The 19,540-nt window shown below is 42.6% G+C and overlaps 1 protein-coding gene across 2 annotated transcripts in view; it reads right to left on the bottom strand.

Moving 5' to 3' along the window:
- Positions 1-19,540, bottom strand: part of plxna1b (plexin A1b) — a 174,517-nt gene that overhangs the window by 17,878 nt on the left and 137,099 nt on the right. For both annotated transcript variants that reach the window (XM_063910537.1, XM_063910538.1), the window contains exons 13-20: positions 16,480-16,631; positions 13,489-13,612; positions 13,221-13,357; positions 10,368-10,535; positions 7,089-7,182; positions 5,798-6,034; positions 3,933-4,076; positions 2,549-2,783 (exon numbers count right to left, since the gene is read on the bottom strand). In XM_063910537.1, coding sequence (XP_063766607.1) covers positions 2,549-2,783; positions 3,933-4,076; positions 5,798-6,034; positions 7,089-7,182; positions 10,368-10,535; positions 13,221-13,357; positions 13,489-13,612; positions 16,480-16,631 — 1,291 coding nt within the window. The remainder of the gene's footprint in view (positions 1-2,548; positions 2,784-3,932; positions 4,077-5,797; positions 6,035-7,088; positions 7,183-10,367; positions 10,536-13,220; positions 13,358-13,488; positions 13,613-16,479; positions 16,632-19,540) is intronic.

The following is a 19,540-nucleotide window of genomic DNA, read 5'->3' as shown; positions in this document are numbered from 1 at the left end:
AGTTATAGTTGCATTCTCCCCCCCAACAATATTAGGAAAAAAGAAACCCAGCATTTACAGCATGCACAAAAGATTAAAATGATGGAAAAGCTTAACATTGCACTATAATCAACTGATAACACCTGGGAAAGTGTGCAATGAACTATCAAGCTTCTGTTTTTGTGTCTTTGACCATGCATGCCTCAGTAAATCTGATTTGCAGCAACAACATGTTTTAGAGCGGTAAAAGCCAACACAGGTGAAAAGTTAGGAGGAGATGGAGGCATGTGGAGGTGTAGCGGTGAAAAGCAGCATCATGTTATCGCTCTGTGCTGAGAGCAGAGAGAAGGGTGGAGGAAATGCTGTGGTTCTCAGTGGCTGGAGGGGAGTTCAGGATAGAATTGCACACAGGAACATGAGCATGTGTGTACACACACACATAACACACTGCTACCTCACATGCCTTTACTCCAGCAGCCACACACACACACTTTTTCCTGTCTTGCCCCACAGCTGAACACAAAACCTAGTGCCCAGATGATTAATGTGAGTCCGTGTCAGTGTTTTTACACATTTTCCGTTCCCAGCGAGCGTGTGTTCTGACCCCGTTCTGTATACTCCAGTGGCCTCACAAGTCACATCTAGAGGGAACAAATGGGATACAATCCTTTCCTGCACACACCGTAAAATAGTTGCTGTATTGCTTTGTTTCTTTTTTTAGTCAATACAAAATATAAAACTCCATGGTTTCATTAACCCGATCTCTGTGTGCCCTATAGTGTCACCCAAAATGCACCAACACATTGACACACAACCCAAACAAATAACGAACCAGAGCCCAGACTAACAGATGGCTCGTGTCACCCTATTCCCCTCTTTCTATCTCTCTTTTTTTATCCTCCTTCCTCCCTTCAAAGTGACATCTTAGAGGTCGCCTCCCTCTCCCCTATGGTCGCTTCTCCTCTGCTACATGCGCATCTCTCCATCTTTCTGTTTGTTTGGTTCACTCGTGCCATCCGTCTCTCTCTGCGTCACTAATCAGTCTCTTTTTCCCTGGCCTGCCACATCTCTTCTCATCATTTGTTTTTTAGTTCATCTATATATTCCATAATTTTCTGTTTGGTGCCCTCTTTGCCAGGAAAGAAGGGGTTACACATCCCTACCAATCATCCATTATTTATTCACCCCACATATTTCATTCCCTTCTCTTTTTCACTCCATGTTGACCTCTTATTCATCCACCAACTCCTTCTGCAACCAAATATTTAAGTTGCATTATCTTTTTATCTCCCCCTATCTTCAGATCAACTTTCTCTCTCTCCTTTTTTCTGAAATAATATTTGCTTTCCCTCTTGTTTTGACCCTTTTATTTTCTTCCTATCCATCCTTCCTCAGTGCCCACCACCCCTCCCTTTCTCCTCTCTCTAGTTGTCCTCCATATTAATCTCCCTTGTTTGTCCCCCCTCCTCCCATCCTTCCTGTTGTCGTCTTCCAGACAGTGGTGATGGCAGGGGACAGACAGGGTCAGGGCACTTGGACTCACTGCCTTACACCCCAGCCAATCATTGTATGACCTGTGTGTGTGTGTGTGTGTGTGTGTCACAAATGTTCAAATCATGCCATCAAAGCTCTGATTGGCTTACAGTTTTAGGCTGGAACAAGGCAACATTCACCAGAGAACAAAAATAAAAAAACTAAGACACGTTGCATTATGGGAGGTGTAGGATCAGGCCTTTTGGAAAGTTTACACATACTAGAGAAGTGAAGATTTTTCGGCCATTGTTGCATTTACTATGACCATTTTTTACTTGTCCCTGATATGTATTGAATGCCATGCTGCATTGTTTAAAGACACATAAATAGAAAAATACTTGAATATGGAGTCTTACCCCCACTAGTTACAGTGTATTTATGTTGTTACAGTGTATTACAGGTTTACAGAAATGTATTGTGATGATCATGGTTATCAGTATTCTCCTTTTCTTTCTCCCCATCTGCTTCTCTCACTCTTGCCACACAAACCAGTAGCAGCATCAATAGACTCTCCCTGGATCCATGCTCGTTTCCTGCCAACTGAATATATGCTAATGTACTACTACCCCTCACTTTCCCACCTCTGTGCCCTGTATCTATCTAACCTCCATCTCCCCCCTTCCCTCTCTCAGTGTGGATGCTAGTAAGGCCAGCCAGGCAGCTCTCTCGTGGGGTGGAGAGCCAACATCTGGTGGCTGGCTCAGATCAAAGTACTCCTCTGGAAACACACCAACACCCACGCACACACACACACACTGCTGCCACCTAACAGCAGGGGGACGGGTGACAGTGAGAGGGATAGAGAGTAAAAGAGAAAGCAAAAAAAGGGAGAAATGGAAAGGACTATTGAATGGGAGTTGTGCAGCCTATAAGGTAAACTGCAGCGAGAGTCAGATTTACAGAACGTTATTTTGGGAGGTTATTTGTGAAGAAAAATGATAAAACTACGAAACAACGAGGATTATGAAAGCAACTATCGAGGTTTGAGTGGTTAGTGTCACACCCTTTCTTATGATCAAGTATGGTCGCAACTCACCTTCCTTGCACTCGAGTGCCACTCTGGACTCCAGGTTATCCATCTGCAGTTGCAGGCGTTTGAGGGTGCGGTCGGCATCCCGCGACTTCCTCTTGTAGGCAATCAGCACCACAATGATAACCAGCAGGAGCAGGCCACCACCTCCTCCAATACCGATGATGGCAGGGAGGGTGAGCAGGCTGTCTGAGTAGATCTGCAAGGTCCCAGGAGAGTATTCAAAGCCTCCAACACGCACCTAGTAGACAGACACAAATGTTAGACCACATACAAAAAAGATGTGGGTCTTTTTGCAGCACAATTAGGAAGGTTTCCAAGCTGAAGCTGTAAGCCATTTTCATTCAGATACATACAAGTAGAAAAAAATGAGATGCTGCTACCAAAATGAAATGTGAATATTATACAGGATTGTATTTTTTTATTCATCTGTATCTACGAGAGCTACAGTCCCACATAAAGGTAATTTTAGGGCTACACCTGGCCACAACTGCTAGAAATCCAATAAACTAATAATAAATTCTGCAAGGCACTATTGCTAAATCCCACATTGCATTTATAGTGGCAAACCAAGCTGTGTCGAGTTGAGCCAAGTGCAGGCCAAAACTCCCTAAAAGCCTTTATATCTGGGTTGGGGGAGGCAACATCTGTGCCCTGGGGCACTATACACAGTCACACACACATACAACTTTCAACCATATCACATCGAAACAGTGATGGCTTGCAGAACACGTGAGTAAAAAAACGTTGGGATATGCTTTTTCCCTCCTGTCTTCTTTTTCTTTTATTCTGTATTCAACTGGCTTACGTCTATGGAATACCAAATGGAAAAGGGTAAAAATAGACACAGACCTCTCACGCCCACTAGCATTTTTTGGTCTCTATTGAATATCAATACTGCTCAAATCCCAAGGAGGATGGCAGCCAAACGAGACCGATCAAAAGCTTCTAAGACATAAATACAGTTGCAAACACCGCCAGCGGTGTAAGACAGGGGATGTGTTTGTGTGTGAGCAGATCTATGAATGAGGAAGAGAAATTTAGAGTAATTCAAGAGATTTAAGTCTGATGGATTGGGGAGGAAATAATGAGATGAATGAATATGAAGAAAGGAAGTGGATTGCCATAAAAAGGGGGAGATGAATAGCACAGCGGAAATCGCACTGCAAACTGGAGCTATAGAAGAAGATGGGCTGAGCGACTGAAAGAGGTGAACACCAGATGCTCCAGAGGTGGCAAGAACAAAATAATAAAGCTGGATGATGAAATAAAAGGTACTGAAGACAGAAAAATACAGATGATCCTTGTTTTGCTTTGTGTGACAACCCAATCACACAATAAGGAAACCACACAACAACAGTCATCTAGACAAAGTTACATTTTTACTTACAGTGACTTTATGTTCTCCGGTCAGGTTGGGCCATTCACAGAGCAGCTGGGTCTCGGACAGGGTGAGTATGCAGAGAGTCTCCCCGATCAGCACCGTGTAGTTCAGCTTTGTGTTTCCCGGGGCTGTAGGAATTAGGTTACGGCCCTGGAAACAGACGCACACATTTTTCAGTTACTTACATATGGTTGTTGTTCAAAATTAGAAAAATAATAATCTGCACAAAAGGATTCACTGTTACTGTGAGTTATGCTGTGGAAAAAAGTATTTGTTTCTGATTGGCTGGAAGGTGTCCATCAACAGTTAAGTCACATTGCGCAAGGTAAACTGCAGGTAGTCATAGCAACAGTGCTTTTACACTGTTCATTGGAGACACTGCACAGAAATCAGACTGATCAAGCACTAACATATGAAAATCCTCGGGACATTTGTCCTTACTCTTTCGTAAGTCTCTGACAATTCTCCTCAGTTGAAAATGATGAACTTCATTTATTGTATACTTATGCAGTACATTTCTAAGCGATACGTTTATTTGATCCACATCTATCGGCTAAGGGCTGCCACAAAAGTACAGTAACAGAAATTCTTCTCCCCTCTGCCATCTCTTCCTCCTCATCTTAAATTGCTTTGCATTGCTGAGTACAACGACATAATTGCTGAGAAAATGTGTAATTTTTCTTCAATTATATAATAGGATGCCATTTTTGTGTTGATTATTTCTGCAATTCTTCGCTCGGAGCGAGGTGGGGCAATCAGAGCTTTTCATTAAAGAATTATATTTAATGTTACCGGGTTGAAAGGCGTGACTCTTTATTTCTTAAACTCCACCCTGATTGGCCTAGACAAAAAGGGCTTTTCTTTTGCATGAAATTGCATGATAATTTTCTCTTTCGCTCCCGATGCTTTGAAGTTTGAGGGGAGAGGTTAAATGACAAAAGACAGCGTGGGTGGGTGGGGCTTAGCCTTTATAAATGCACTCTGGATTTAAAAACGTTGTGCTTCTATAATTTGGAGTAAACATGGCTAGGAAGTCTCTCTTCAGAAGATAGCTGATAATAATCTGAGCAGGTGGCATATCAACGCATGTGTCCACTTTATAAACATTACTTTCCTTTCCTGCACCTGATTTTAAAGGGGCGCTTTGGAAGATATTTTTTTCTCTTAAAGGTCTCCAAACCCCGTTGGAAGAAGCAGGTGAAGAAATAACATCTTTCAAGCTTGACGCACATCTGAAAGACGGCTGGGTTGAAAGAAAAACTCTCAGAGCAAGAGAAAGGAGGGAGCAGAGTGTCTGTACAGGAATGTTTGGAGCAAATCATTTCAAATGTCTGACAGCCTCTTATCAGTTGTACTGTATGCTGACTGGGAGGTTGTTGCAGCATTTTCCCAAATAACTAATTTCAGATTAATTATGCAGAGGCTACTAAACATTACAAGAACATTACTCACACCTAGTTAACTTAATTTTTGTCCTGGAATCTCAGTGGGTTTTATGACTTTGAAAGAGTTGCTTCGATTAAAGGATTTAATGAAAAACCACCACAAAATCCACCCTAAAATGATTCACTTGGTAAATAAAACCATTTGGTTCACCCTACTGTAAAAGGAGAGAAGACAGAGAGCAGAAATGAAATCAGAAAGGTTGGCATGAATAGAGGTAAGAAGAAACACAAGAGAACAGATGATTGAGAGGGCACTAAGAAAGGAAAAAGGTAAAGACAGAGGAAGAAGAAATGGGAAGGATAGCCACACAAAAGAAGAAAGATTCAAGAGGAGAATTGAAAGAGAAAAGATGTGATGGATGTAAAGCAAAGCCAGGTAGAAACCAGGCCAAAACAGATCAATGCACAGAGCACAATGCAATTTACCTTGAGTATGAGTGGTGAGCTGGGCTTTAGCTCCAGCATGCCCGTGGGGCTCAGAGGTTCGAACACGGGGTCCGGGTGGTAGCTGAAAGTCTCGTTTACCACCAGCACAGAGCGCACGTCGTCCATGACAAAGCCGATCTCATCGGGACTGCTGCCCGCCTCCGAGAATACTTTTTCTGATGCGGCCACAGAGGGCGCCAGGCACACCATCACTGTGTTGCTGACAACCGTGCAGTTCTACAGAAGGGGAGGATGGAAGAGTAAGAGGGAAAGAGAGGACAATGAGAAGGATGCAGGGTATGAGAAGATCAAGGAAAATACAACAAAAGTTTACATGAGTTGAATTAATGTCTTATCTTACAACCTTTCTAAATCGTTCACACTGTTTTTGTCTTGACAAGACATTTCTAAGAAAGGTACGTTAAAATATTCACACAAAAGATCCCCTTAGCAAATACATAATAAACAGTATTTGTACATGATAGCTTGAAGATGTGATACGAGTGATACAAAATCTCCATAATGACATAATGAGGAAGAGGCTGGCTGAAAAACAGCGGTGTTGTAATCAGTGTTGATATCATCTGGAAATCCCCCGTGGGGTTCGACACTTAAATCAGTCGACAAATTGGACTGTAATGACTCTTGGAGTAACAGGAGAGGTCAGCCAGTAGCTGTTAACAATAACACAGCGCGGCTAAACAGACCTTTGAATAGTTTCGCAGCATGTTATAGCCTTGCATTATGTTCTGTCCGTCACACACTAACACCCTCACAGACAAAGCATGTGTAAAAATCAAGACACAGAACAGAATTGTGTTTATAGGTCAACAGAAACATTAACCAAGTGGAGTTAAAATGACTGCAGAGAGGGGGACAAAGGAAAAAGAAGGGATATTTTTACTTTCAGCATAGAGCGAGAGAAAGGTTAGCTAAGCCCCGTGGTGCTAGGTGAAGAGAGGGGGATTTGCCGGAGCCGCTTTATTGCTGGTTGACATTTCAAAGGTTAAACTGCTAAAAGGAAATTCAACATCAAAAACAAACAGAAAATGGGCCCTTGGCTGGTTGACCGGCGGGTCAGGTGTGTGCGTCGGTGTCTGTGTCCCAGGAGTGTGTGCAACGTCTGAAAATCAGTTTTTCCACAGCGGGGGAGACAGCGGAGAGACAGTAAGGGAGAGAGAGAAACCTGTGTGTCTATATTGGTGTCACTCCATCACACTTGCCAAGTCAACTCATTTTCTTTTGTTTTGTCAATAAAAACTGTGTGCGGGTGTCTGGGTCCACCACTTACATTCTCTGACTTGGCAGCTCCATACTTGGCTCTCATTTTGGGCTCCTTGATGGTTGCCAGATTGGTTCCAGTAATGGTCAACATGGTTCCTCCACTGAAAAAAGAGATTAGAGGACTTATTGTAGAGAAAATCAGAACAAACCGTTATACAATAGCACTGGGACAATAAAACCTCTTCTATGTGCACCTGTGTGTCACACATTCATGTATCTCCTGCTGTACTTTTTTTTGTCTTGCAGGTTCTAAGTGCTTACACGATTCAGCAAGCCTTTCAGTAGAGATAAATGTTAATAAATCTGTTCTCTGTGGGAGCCAAGAGGGCCCTCCAGTTGGTGATTTACCATTAATGCTCGCTCCTGCTGTAGCCTCTCGCCTGCTTATTCATGGAAGCCCATTTTTAGGTAATGATAGCGATGCTAAAGCCCTCGCATGAATGTTAAAAGCTTCTTTAAACCTGTATGGAGGCTGGAGGGAAGAATAAGCGAATATTTAGCAACAGTCCTGAGAGCCAGAGGTTTTGGCCTCTCCTCGGGACCTCACGAAAGAGTATTCTCAGAGTGAAATAAAGTTGCACTGCGGTATTTTTCAGCTTGGGATACGCTCAGAAACTGCACGTCTGTCTGTGATCCGACACGTGGTATAACCTTTACACCTGTGACCTATTCAGGTCTTTGTGACGCTGACTGGCATTGGCATAGGTAATATGGGTGAGAGTCCTATTCCCCCACAATGCCTCCTCGACAGCCCGTGCTGGCCTGGGAGGCTGAACTTTATCTGATGCGAGGTGTTCTGACAGCAGCTAAATAAGTCAGCACACAACCTAAAACTGGAGATGGGTAAGGCGAAGCTTGAAGCATTGTGCCACTGTGAGTCGCACTTAAAAAATCATATACTGGCTGGTATATGGCTTGGTTTCATGCAGGCAATAATACACAAGAAAAAAGAGCATATTCTGTACCATGGTATAATTGCTGTTAAGCGTTGGATCATTGCTCTTTCTCAGTGGCTCTGGTGTTTTTTTCTCTGAGCAGTGGCAGATGAGGGCTTGTGATTTACTCAACCAAACATTACATGCATTCCACGGTGGAACTGGAGCATCTTAAAATATAAATATACATGGTCTCAGGGCAAACAATACAAAATGTTCACATCCAGGGAGTTGTCTGTGTTTTTAGGGGACCAGATGGGGCTCGCAGGCCTGAAGGTGAAAATGATCCTGAAGGAGGGTGAAAAGCTAGCAGGACACAAGGCGAAGGATGGCTTTGGGTTTCTAAGAAGGCTTAGGACGGAGATAAATGTTTAATTAGTAAATAGAAGCGGGTTTGGAAAGCCAGTAGGAGTATACAAATGTTTACAATCACACCTCTGTTTGTGGAATAGAAAATTTAGAGGCAACTCTGAATATGTGGCACCTCAAGACAAGTTCTGTGAGAGGATAAGAATCTTTTCCACACATATACAGTGTATGCAGTATACAGTGCACTGTATCACACTGTGTAAACAAGGTGGAGTGTCGCGCAATCTCTGTAGTGCAATGTATCCTCGTCGTTAGCCTGAGAACTCTTCCTGAAAGGAAGGAAACAGGTCTGAGTCATGTCAGATCAGTGCTGTTTGAAATCGCCCTGACAAAAGGGTCACCAGCGACAAAATAGCTTGGTAAATAAAAAGCGTGATTGGCCTGTAGAACTATGCACCTCCTCCTCTGGGAGCGCTGAGCGAAACACAGAACACAAGCCGAGTGCCGAGGTTATATCCCCCCAAGGCTGGAACCAACACTTTCATTCCCGTTTCCCTCTCGCCTCAACATTTCATTCATCTTATTCCAAATGAGACTTCTCATCCACTCACACCTCTTTTGCATGATAAGAGACTTTGTCTCCCTGCAGAGTTTTAAATGTGGCTTCCATTTTCACCTCAACCCCCTGTGATGATGCAGGAGTGGATTGTTACACTGTCTGAACAGACAAAGAGTCTGGTGCAAAAATGTAAAGTAGACTCTCTTAAGGGAGAGAACTCCTAAAGAAATACCTGGAACATACCAGCCACAGTGCATATATATCAAAACAAGAGATATATGATCAACCTTCCCCATACCTGATTTTTAATATGAAATGCCTTCAGTGTTTTTGAAACGACTTAACGTCTAGAAAGTTAAAACTAAAAAGAACCTTTGTGTCTGTCAAAGAATAACCTTCACAAAAGGGTCACCGGCGACAAATAGCTTGGTAAATATAAAGCATCCACCAACTTGTGCAATACATTTGTTTTAATGAATTTCTATATAGACTAAACCCATGGCTATTTATTGCGATCCATCCACTGTTTGAATATAGCCTTTATATGAGAGATTTATGCAAATGCAACAATAAACATACTTTAAAATTAACATATGACAAGTTCCTGGAACTGTACTTTTGAAGTTAAATGAGACAGTAACCAGTGTGTTTCTAGGTCATGCAAGTGAGCCCATTAGCAATAGGAAGCTCCAAGCTTTTTTTCCCCCTCCACAACACAGCTTGTGTGTTGTGCAGTGTTTGCACAGGAAAACTTCCTGTGGCTATATGCAATCTCATTTCAATAAGTCAAGTAATATTTACAGATACATCTCTGCTACAGCTCATCAACTGTAGCCGTGCAGTGCTTCAGGAAGCTACTTTACTGCTGTTCCTGCTCTCAAAGATTTACTTTTAAAACATAATGATACACAGAATAAATAATATGCCTTTGAAAAGCAAACCAGAGTGAAAATGGAGACGAATATTTAGATAGTTGTTGCTTCGAGAACCAGCAGTGGAGTATTTTCCAAGGAGTTCATATTTCAGTTTGGTTGGCTATGCTCCTTGAAAAATGCATTAATGTATAACACGTCCACCATCACGGATAAATAATGTATTGATGCATTTGTATCTGTTCTATAGATGTACATCAAGCTGAATTGTTGATCAAACACTGTGTTTATGTGAATTATACATAATGAAATAATCATATGACATTATACAATGATAGCAGATGGAGTTAGATAGCAAAACCTGAAAATGGCCTCTATTTATGAAAGAACTGGCCAGATTTCAAACATTTTCCCTGAATAATTCAGTGTGTATCACTATCAAGGTTGACATGAACAGTGTATGCAGTATCTTGATTAATCAATCAGGCAGTCACAGTTTTGAAAGAGCTTAAGACTTCTATTCAACACAGAAAATCCTCCTTATTCATGCTAAAACTTTATATCTTCTGCACCCAGACCAGCTAACGGACAGGACCTAATTGTGTCCTCACCTGGCGATACTCCAGTCAGGCTCGATCTTAAGGATGGTGGGATCCTCTGAGTAGTTGAACTTGACCTCTGGGTTCCTCAGCTCGGCAGAGTTGATGTCCACCATGACCGGCGTAGTTCCTGAGACCTGTCCTGACGGGGTCACACACACTATCTCTTTGTTGCTCCGCCTGGAAGAGCAGGAGATGAAAGAAGTAGGGAGGACGGGGGGGAAGAGAAAAAGAGATGTTACATTCAATGGCCTCTCTTAAAGGTGACTGTGTGCTTAAAGCCAGAAGTTCTTGAAAAGGATTTTGAGTATTTAGGAGCTGCCTGTCTGACAACCTGAGAGACAGACACACAGCAAGTGAACAGGACCAAAAAAATCCTACTTCATCCCTTAAATAACGCATAAATTATTTATCAGCTGCGACAAAAGTCTTGCACACACACACGGAATTGCACAATAGCCCATCCACAAGGCTGACATCTTTCAGTCTGTCCAGCCGTGGTTTCATCATCCGAATCACAGAGTGCTGTACTTCAAAGCTCTCTCTCCCTCTCCTTTTCTCTCTCTATGTCTCTCCTTCCCTCCTGCGCTTTCTCTGGCTGATAGATCTGAAGTGGCAGATCAGGCTGGTCGTCGCACTGTGTGATGTAACTCCCTCCCAAGCAGACAGGCAGCCAGCTGTGACCTGCTGGGAAACTTTGTGCCACTGCCAGAAACTTTGTGCTCCACTCCAGTGGCTCATTCCCCCGTCCTCTCCCCCTGCCAGGGGGGAGACACTGCTGGCCGAGCAGCGGGAGTATGGCTACCTGCGAGACAGCACATGTGCGCTTGTGTGTGTGCATACCAGTTTGTGGAGCAGGTGCTATGGCTGTGAGGAAGTCTGAATTTGCATATAAATAAAGTGCAGGTCAAAGATTAACATTGTGTAAGTAGGTGTTTTGTGTCATTTTTCGTCTGCTAACATTAAACAGTACACTGCAAGTGTAAGTAAATGGATGTGTTTGCATTATGCAGACATAAAGGCAGTAGGCGCAGTGAGAAATTCAGAACAGGAGTAGAAAAGGCTCATTGGTACACAAATCCTCCTCCGTTATCTGCTGCTTGAGTGAAATCCACAGAAACGTAGATGATGGAGAAGTCTAATGGTAAAAACCTATTTGGAGGTATTTTGGTGGAGTTGGATGTGGATGCTTGGCAAAAAGGAAGCAAAAATTTAAAAACTGGAGCATCGGTCATCCTTGTGGGACAGAACCCTGCCATCTCCCATGAGGTAATTTGGACAGCGAGAGTGGACTGAAGAGGGGGCGAAGATAGAAGGACGGTTTAAAGAAAAATATAACTAGTTTTCCATATTCCACTAGTGCTACGTTTCCATGGAAATCATTTTCACAACACTGTCGCCGCCGAGAGCGCCTGTGGTGCCGCGTATGTATTTTTGACAAGGTTGCGGCCACACAAAAGAAAGCCAAGAGGGGATTCGAAAAAAAGGAAGAAAAGAGGAGAGGAACAGGTTTGCAGGGGGAGATAAGAGGATGAGTGACTTGGGGTAAATAGGTTTTGATTAAAGCGGAGGCCCCAATGAATACAAAGACACATTATAGAGATGGACTCAACCAGTTCATTACTTTGGCCATAAAGGTTATTGCTGCTCAGCGAATGAAAGGCCAGGACTATTAAGTTCACCTTTCTCGGAATGGGCTTCAGAGCTTTAAATTGGCCTTTACTTTTTCTTTTGATATGATATAAAAAAGAGCTTGATAGGTCTAAGCTCATTAGTTTAACCTGTCACTTGTTGCCTGGGAGAAGGGAACCACTATAATAAAATCATCAGTGTTATAGAGAACTTGCTCTAAAACAGAAACAAGAATGAAAAAAACAAGAATAAACACTAGTGCCTCAGTTTCAATGGTAAAATGTATAGGAAGACTGTTAACTGTCTTCTCACTCACTGTCTGCCTAGAAATTCCTTTCACTATATAGGTGCTTATTTTAGTTCACTGGCAATATTTTTTCTCTGCCATCTGCAAGACAGCGTACACGAGTGGATTCAGTCCAGAGCTCAGTTTGCTGTCACTTTTCCAGGAAGGGACTTAAGGAAACAATACAGTTCCTGGCTCAAGGAATTAGAGTCATATCAAATTGGATCTTTGTCTCCTCTTCTTGAAATCCTGGCACAATCTCTTACAGAGTTAGGAACAATGAAAGGAAAACGGTGGCAGATTATTCTAAAAACTAGAGAAAAAATTCAAACATGAGCTCAAAGCAGGAAATATGTGACTTACCAATTACCAGCAACACCATATCATTCCTTACAAATTATAGTCATAACTCTGACAAAACGTGGGCCATGCACTTAAATCATTCACAGCTAAACTGAACAATGATATCAGCTTCCCAGAGAAAGGCTACACTGTCATTCTCACAATTGCTGTGAATTACAGTACTGCAGGTCATCCTCTTGCCAGCAGCGTTTTCTAGACCTTCTGAAAATCAATGGCAGCGACCAAAAGGTTTTTTTTTTTCAAACCAGGGAACAGGGAATTACTATAATTATCAAAGCGGGAGGAGATGGCAGGTGGCAAAAGTAAAAAAGGGTGGTTCATTTATTATGACATAATTATATACAGAGGAACGTAACGCACAAAGAAAACTTCCTCAATGACATCATTTATTTTCCTTTTTACCCTGTTAGTCAGTAAAAAAATCAGCTTCATTGAATGTTCAAATCTTGCAAAATTAACGCTTCACATACATTGTTCTACATAGTTATTTAAATGTGTTCAATCACCTGTCTCACTCTCATATTGTTATCAACTATGAGCTAACAAACAAACAGACTTTTTTAAGGTCATTGGGATTTGCTTACCTCACAAAGCGGCATGGGTGAAGTCCAATCTTCACAGATACAGCACTGCCTGCGTTGAGATTACTGCCTTCAATAGTGATCCTTGTTCCTCCAGACAGTGGCCCAGTGGAAGGAACGACCCGTGTGAAGTACGGAGACTAAGGTGGGACACAGGCAGAGGACAGGAGGATAAATCATGGCTGCTGGGCGCCTGAGATTTCAAACGCAGCCTCAAAATACATCCAAAAACCATGTCTTTGCTATAATTTGATCCAACACACCAACTTACCACAAACGTGAAGGCCTTGGTGGAGGTGGCTTTGTAGTCTGGGTGAATGCAATCCCTAACACACACTTCTACCTGGGCCTCCTGCACCCTGTAACCTGTTGCGTCATTCAGCTGGCACACAATCCTAAAAACAAAGTGAGACACAGAATTGGAGAGATGATTTCCATAATTGCAGCAACCAAAATACTGTGGGAATGATACCATGTTTGCTTAAGAATGAGATGAAAGGAAGGCAGAGGCCAGTTTATGAAGGTACAGAGAGGGAAAGAATAAACTGTTTCTAGAGCCTCGTTCATAAAGATAACAAAAAGCAGTAGGAAATGATGCGTGTGTGTGTGTGTGTGTGAGAGTGTCTGCATTAGTGAGTAGTGTAGAATCATAAGCCTCACAATTGGCCCTGGGTGCTGGCTGGCCAAATGAAAATCCACTGGAGAAATGATTGAATGAGGGAAGGAGTGGCAGTGTAGCCCGAGGGTGAACGAACACACACACACACACACACACACACACACACACACACACACACACACACACACACACACACACACACACACACACACACACACACACACACACACACACACACACACACACACACACACACACACACACACACACACACACACACACACACACACACACACTTCATGTTTCACACACTGGAGTCACACTTGACTGTTAATTAGCCACAGCGAAGGAATGAGACTGAGAGAAAAGGCGATAGTGCAGGGGAGAGAGAGAGAAAGAAGGAAAGAGAGAGAGAGGGGGTTAAAGTGGGAGAGGCTGATTAATTGAACGAGCTCATATCCTGCACATCTCCCCAGCTTCTCTCCCTCCCCAAGATGAGTTATTAACTCTCCTGCTTCCATCCTCCCTGCAGGTGGCCATGGCAACTGCGGCCACAGTGAATTTCACATTCCGATGCCGTGTGTTCCATTGTTTTTATTTTCCCTTTCATTTATTCCCAGGTCTCCCACTATGACATGATTAAAATGCTGGACAGCTCTCAGTTAGAAACTGCGGCTTCACTCGCCTCATTACTGCACAGATGACAGGTGGATACATTGAGCTGTTATTACTTGGTTAGAGAGACAGAGAGTTCACGGTGCATTTGTAAGGATGACAACATTAGGAAATATACCTCCCTCAATCAAATAACAGCGGTGGAATGTGATGGTTAAAAATTAAACATATGCCAAATTGTCAAACTGAATTCACTGATAAGGCAATAAAAAGGTTATACCAGGTTCTGTTTTTCCTCACTGCTGGCAATAATTGACTTTTCTCAATGTGGAATCTAGTGAATATTTAATGACAGAGGTGAATGACAAGCCTACTAATACTAAAAGGGCCAGAAGTGCTGCATTTTCCAGCAATTCAATTTCACTCCAATCACAGAAACAGGGAATGTGCACAGGCTGTATGAAGAGCAAGTGCCGCAAGAAAGAAAGAGGAAGCGAGATCAAGAAAAAAGTGTCTACATTTCGCCCCAACAGTCAGTGAACCCGCTTCTCTTCCCTCCGTCCACCAGTTGACCTTTGACCTAGGCTGTCAGTCCCGTAACCCTGTCCTGTCTCTTCTGCTGCAGCTGTGATAGGGTCACTGGAATGACGAGAGCAAGCGGACCACTAATGCCACCGTATGGCTAACATCACTTTTAATTAGCATGACAGCCTCACTGCCAGCCGCGCCCTCCTTCTACTGCGGGTGCTATGGCAACTGGCCAATGCAGCGCTACGGGGTCGACGGGGTTAAACATAGACACCTTGGTGGTTTTTGGATTTGATTGCTAGGACAAAATTAACAAGTGGTGTAGAAATAGTTACAAGAACATCCTAATATTACTCCACGGCTCCATGTGGGAGTGAAACACATGGGATGTTCTGTGAATACAATGTATGAGGTTGTAAATTAGAAATCAAGGCTGACATGTCACTATGATATTTCTACACCCGTCATCGCTGACGACAAATGCACAGCACTGTGTTGTTGTCGCTGTCAAATCATCAAAGTCACACATTTCTTAGTTTCTTTCTTAGTGAGGGGGCAGGGAAAAACAAATCTGCTGGTACTGTGCTGCAAAACTCAGCAAATGGAGCATTTGTGTACAAATGACAGCTACATAGTTGGAAATGGAATATTTAGGACACCTCCAGCTGAGATGAGCGGCCCCGTTTTTTCTTCGCCCTAAATTGTATTTCTTCTGCTTCTACATGAATTTAACACAAAATAAAAATGGGACTTATATAACAATAATAACTTATTATTTAGTAGTTTCAGTGAAGGCCCAGATCTTTCTGGATAGTTATTGTATTGCAGTGCCAGCGTCACACTGGCTGTTATTAAGTCTATTTTTCCCTACTCTGAATGAAATCTAATAACTGATTTCCCATGATATTTATCAAGAGAGAACTAGGACCTTTGTGTGTTTACTGCAGGTTAAAAAAAACACAATACTTTTCATAGAAAATACTACTTCAGTTATAAAATGGGTGTTAAGCTCCACCAGCGGCAACCACCGTGCATCTGAATTTCCCAGAAAGCAGTAAACATAATTTAATAAGAGGGAGCGTTCACATGACAAGCTTTCATCTGTGGAGGAGTTTTATAGAAGATATGTACCGCCCACTTCAAATGTCATTAAATTTCTCTCAAAACGGCCAAATTAATTCTGAAAGTGATTACATAAGGTAATATAACTCTAATAGAGCTATCATTTTGATTATTAGTGATATAAAGGGTGACTTAAACTCAGCTACTGTCAGATCTAAGTTGACTGCACTTGGCAGTACCAAATATGGTAGGAACCTGCCAGTTATGAACTGGTTTTATTTGTAAGATGAGAGTGGAGTTTGCAGTGTGGTGCTAAGCACTCAGTGTCACATCAATATTGGACAAAGACAATCATGGGAGAACAGAGTCTCAGAAACAGGGAGCCCAAGAGTGAGGGGTGGGAGTGAAGAGATTAAGACAAAGATAATGTCAACGTACTGCTCAGCACTGATGTATTGGTCCTCCTGAGGGTTACAGGCCACCTTGCCGATGCGGACTCCATTCTGGATGTCTTTGAACTGTAGACCGAGGTTCTCCCCCGTGATGGTCAGCATGGTTCCTCCCTGTCGGGGTCCTGTCTCCGGAGACAACTGGTTGGAAGGAAACATAAGAAAAGGACATATGTTAGCCAGAACAACATATGGGACGATCGATTTTTACCAAGAGCAGTATATAATAGAAAATATATTATGTGTCAGTATGAATGACGGTTTACTTAAGTCACTACGGTCATCTCCCATTGTCAATTAATCAGATACTTGCTACCTCATTAAGAGAGATGAAATATGACCTTGGATCCATTAAAGTCCGCCTCAACTCAGGCTAACATTTCCAACCTGCCAACTAACACACTTAACCCGGACCCACCCATCCAGCCTTCACTTACATCTCTCATTTGACCTTGTGACGATTAATCTACTGAACACAATTACCGCGCACCGCGACCCCTGCTCCACATATTTCCCCCAGAGGTCTGCGAAAGGTGTACAGAGGTGCTAATGGCTACCCGAGGCTAGCCCAGTCGCTAATCACAGCCTCATTCATCCAGGCAGCCAGGCAGACAATGGCTCCTTTGGTAATCAGTCATTACTAGCATAATTAGGGCTAAAGCTAATTGGATTAGAACCTGACGTGTGGCGGGGAGGGTCATTTGTCGCAGCAGGGTGGGAGGAGGTTGAAGGGTATGAGATGCTGGTGGATGGTTGTTTTGGAGGTGGGGTAAGGTCACGCTTTGACCTGGCTTGCCACAAAGGATGCATACAATGGATGATCAGTGATTAAGCCCCCATCTGTCAGACATTTTCACTTTTCAGTACCAAGCCCCATAAAAACATTTATCCACATACATTTTCTGTTTTGTGTCGATAATAAAGTAATAGTCGATAGATAGCACGCAATCGTGAGAGGGGGCTCTTTGCCAGAAAAGTATTTCAAAACTATTTATGAACCATTAGTTTATTCTTTATTGTATTTAGTCATTTGTGTGCTGTTGCAACATTGTTTGTCATATTTGACCAAAGTTCTTAGCCTAAGCACCATGTATACTGACTTGGCCACTGCCTTCAAGCATCAATTCCAGTCAAAGGATTCTGCAATAACATCAGTAATACCTTTGCCTGTTTCATTTGTCAACACCCTTTGGGGAACAGGTTATAACAAGACTAAAGAGTGCACTGGTGCCACCTTGCAAGAAGAATAGTTTTACATTTTAAAACATTTTTAATGTGCTGTCTTGCTGCAAGTAACATAATAATACTCTCACATCTGTACAGTAAAGAGGGAGCTAGAGTGAGCAGATGGTTAATTAGCCTTCGAGCATGTGTGTATGTTGACCACTTGTTAATTAACTCTCCAGACATAAGCTAATAAGGTTTATATCTTACCTACCTTTTGGCAAGAACACCAAATAACAAAATATATATTTTCTTTGGGTGTATATATTTTGCATATAAATTAGATCCACTCTCTTCTACAACTTTATTTCTCCACCTGGTACCTGACAATTATATCAGTCCAACATCATTATAGAAAAGGTGGCGGCTAGAATGAGCCACAGGTGTTCAGGACACCACTAACGGAAACACACAAAGGGAACAAAGCCCAGTGTCATGCAGGCCAGAATTGAAATGCCACAGTGATACAATTAAGGAGTGTTTTCCATCTTACACAAGCTAGGCTTTTGATGAACATCCCTCCTTGTTCCCTCGCCCTTTCCCTCTTTCTCTCCGAACTTGTGACTTTTTAATCCACTCTGTCTCTTTGTCAAAGTGCCTGAATGCATTTATTTTAGCTGGAGACTAAAAGAGTGAGAGGCACACAGTAGAACACCAGTCACAACCTTCAGATATGGTAATAAAATCTGTCTTTTTTTCTATAGCACTGGCTTACCAAAACACACACACACACACACACACACACACACACACACACACACACACACACACACACACACACACACACACACACACACACACACACACACACACACACACACACACACACACACACACACACACACACACACACACACACACACACACACACACACACACACACACACACACAGTTGTTACATCCACCACCAAACAACACAAACAAAAAGCCCTTTTTTTTATAAAAGCCACCAGCCTAAACACTTGCGCTATTCTCTTCTGGCAGTTGTGGTGCTCAACACCCATTCAAATTCCCTTTTCCTCTCTTCGTCTCCGACATGTCCTGTTGTGTCGGATGCTTTGTGTGAGGCCTATTGTGGCCAGCAGAGCGGCAGCGCACAGATAGCATCTGCTAGTTATGGGAAGAGGAGGAGGATAAAGGGGGAAGCAGGGGACAGCTAAAATGACAATATGAGCGTGGCACAAGGTTTCTGAAGTTTATCTGTGATGTGCAAGACTCTCAAAAATGAAAAGTCACAAAAACACTGATGGAGGTAATAAAGTGAGTCATAACAGGGATAACACAGGCCTATATCACTAAATGGTGACAGTGGTGCTGTGCTGTGTGTGAACTCCTTGGAGACGCATAATATGATTATTTTTATATTCCCATCAATAATAAAAACAAAAGTGGGACTGAAGTCAAACTGACACTCAGGCCAAACATATTACTGTAGATGAATAAGTGCAAGTACTTCATTAACACTGGCTTATATTATTAGGTAGTAGTACAAGCACAAGCTGTGAAACTGTATGAAAACACACATTCAGAAAACAAAAAACGATTTCTCATATACAAAAGATCACAATGAAGCAAGAAAGCGTGTGATTCTGAAGAGTGCCACATACTCCAACACTAAAAATGCACACAACCCCCCTAACACACCGATACACACACTGGCATGGCCTGTGCTGTATTAATTGGTTTCTAAGGGCTAGCTGTAATGCTCTTCCTATCCCCTAGGAGAAGGCAGGCAGGAGATGATGGATGATGGAGGGCCACGCAGCATCCAAGGCCAGTACTAGGACACTGCTGCACGACACTGCAAGACAGTGTCGTGCAGTGT

Source organism: Eleginops maclovinus, chromosome 20 (assembly GCF_036324505.1).
Source record: "Eleginops maclovinus isolate JMC-PN-2008 ecotype Puerto Natales chromosome 20, JC_Emac_rtc_rv5, whole genome shotgun sequence".
Lineage (NCBI taxonomy): Eukaryota > Metazoa > Chordata > Actinopteri > Perciformes > Eleginopidae > Eleginops > Eleginops maclovinus.
This window is presented reverse-complemented; position numbering and strand designations above follow the sequence as displayed.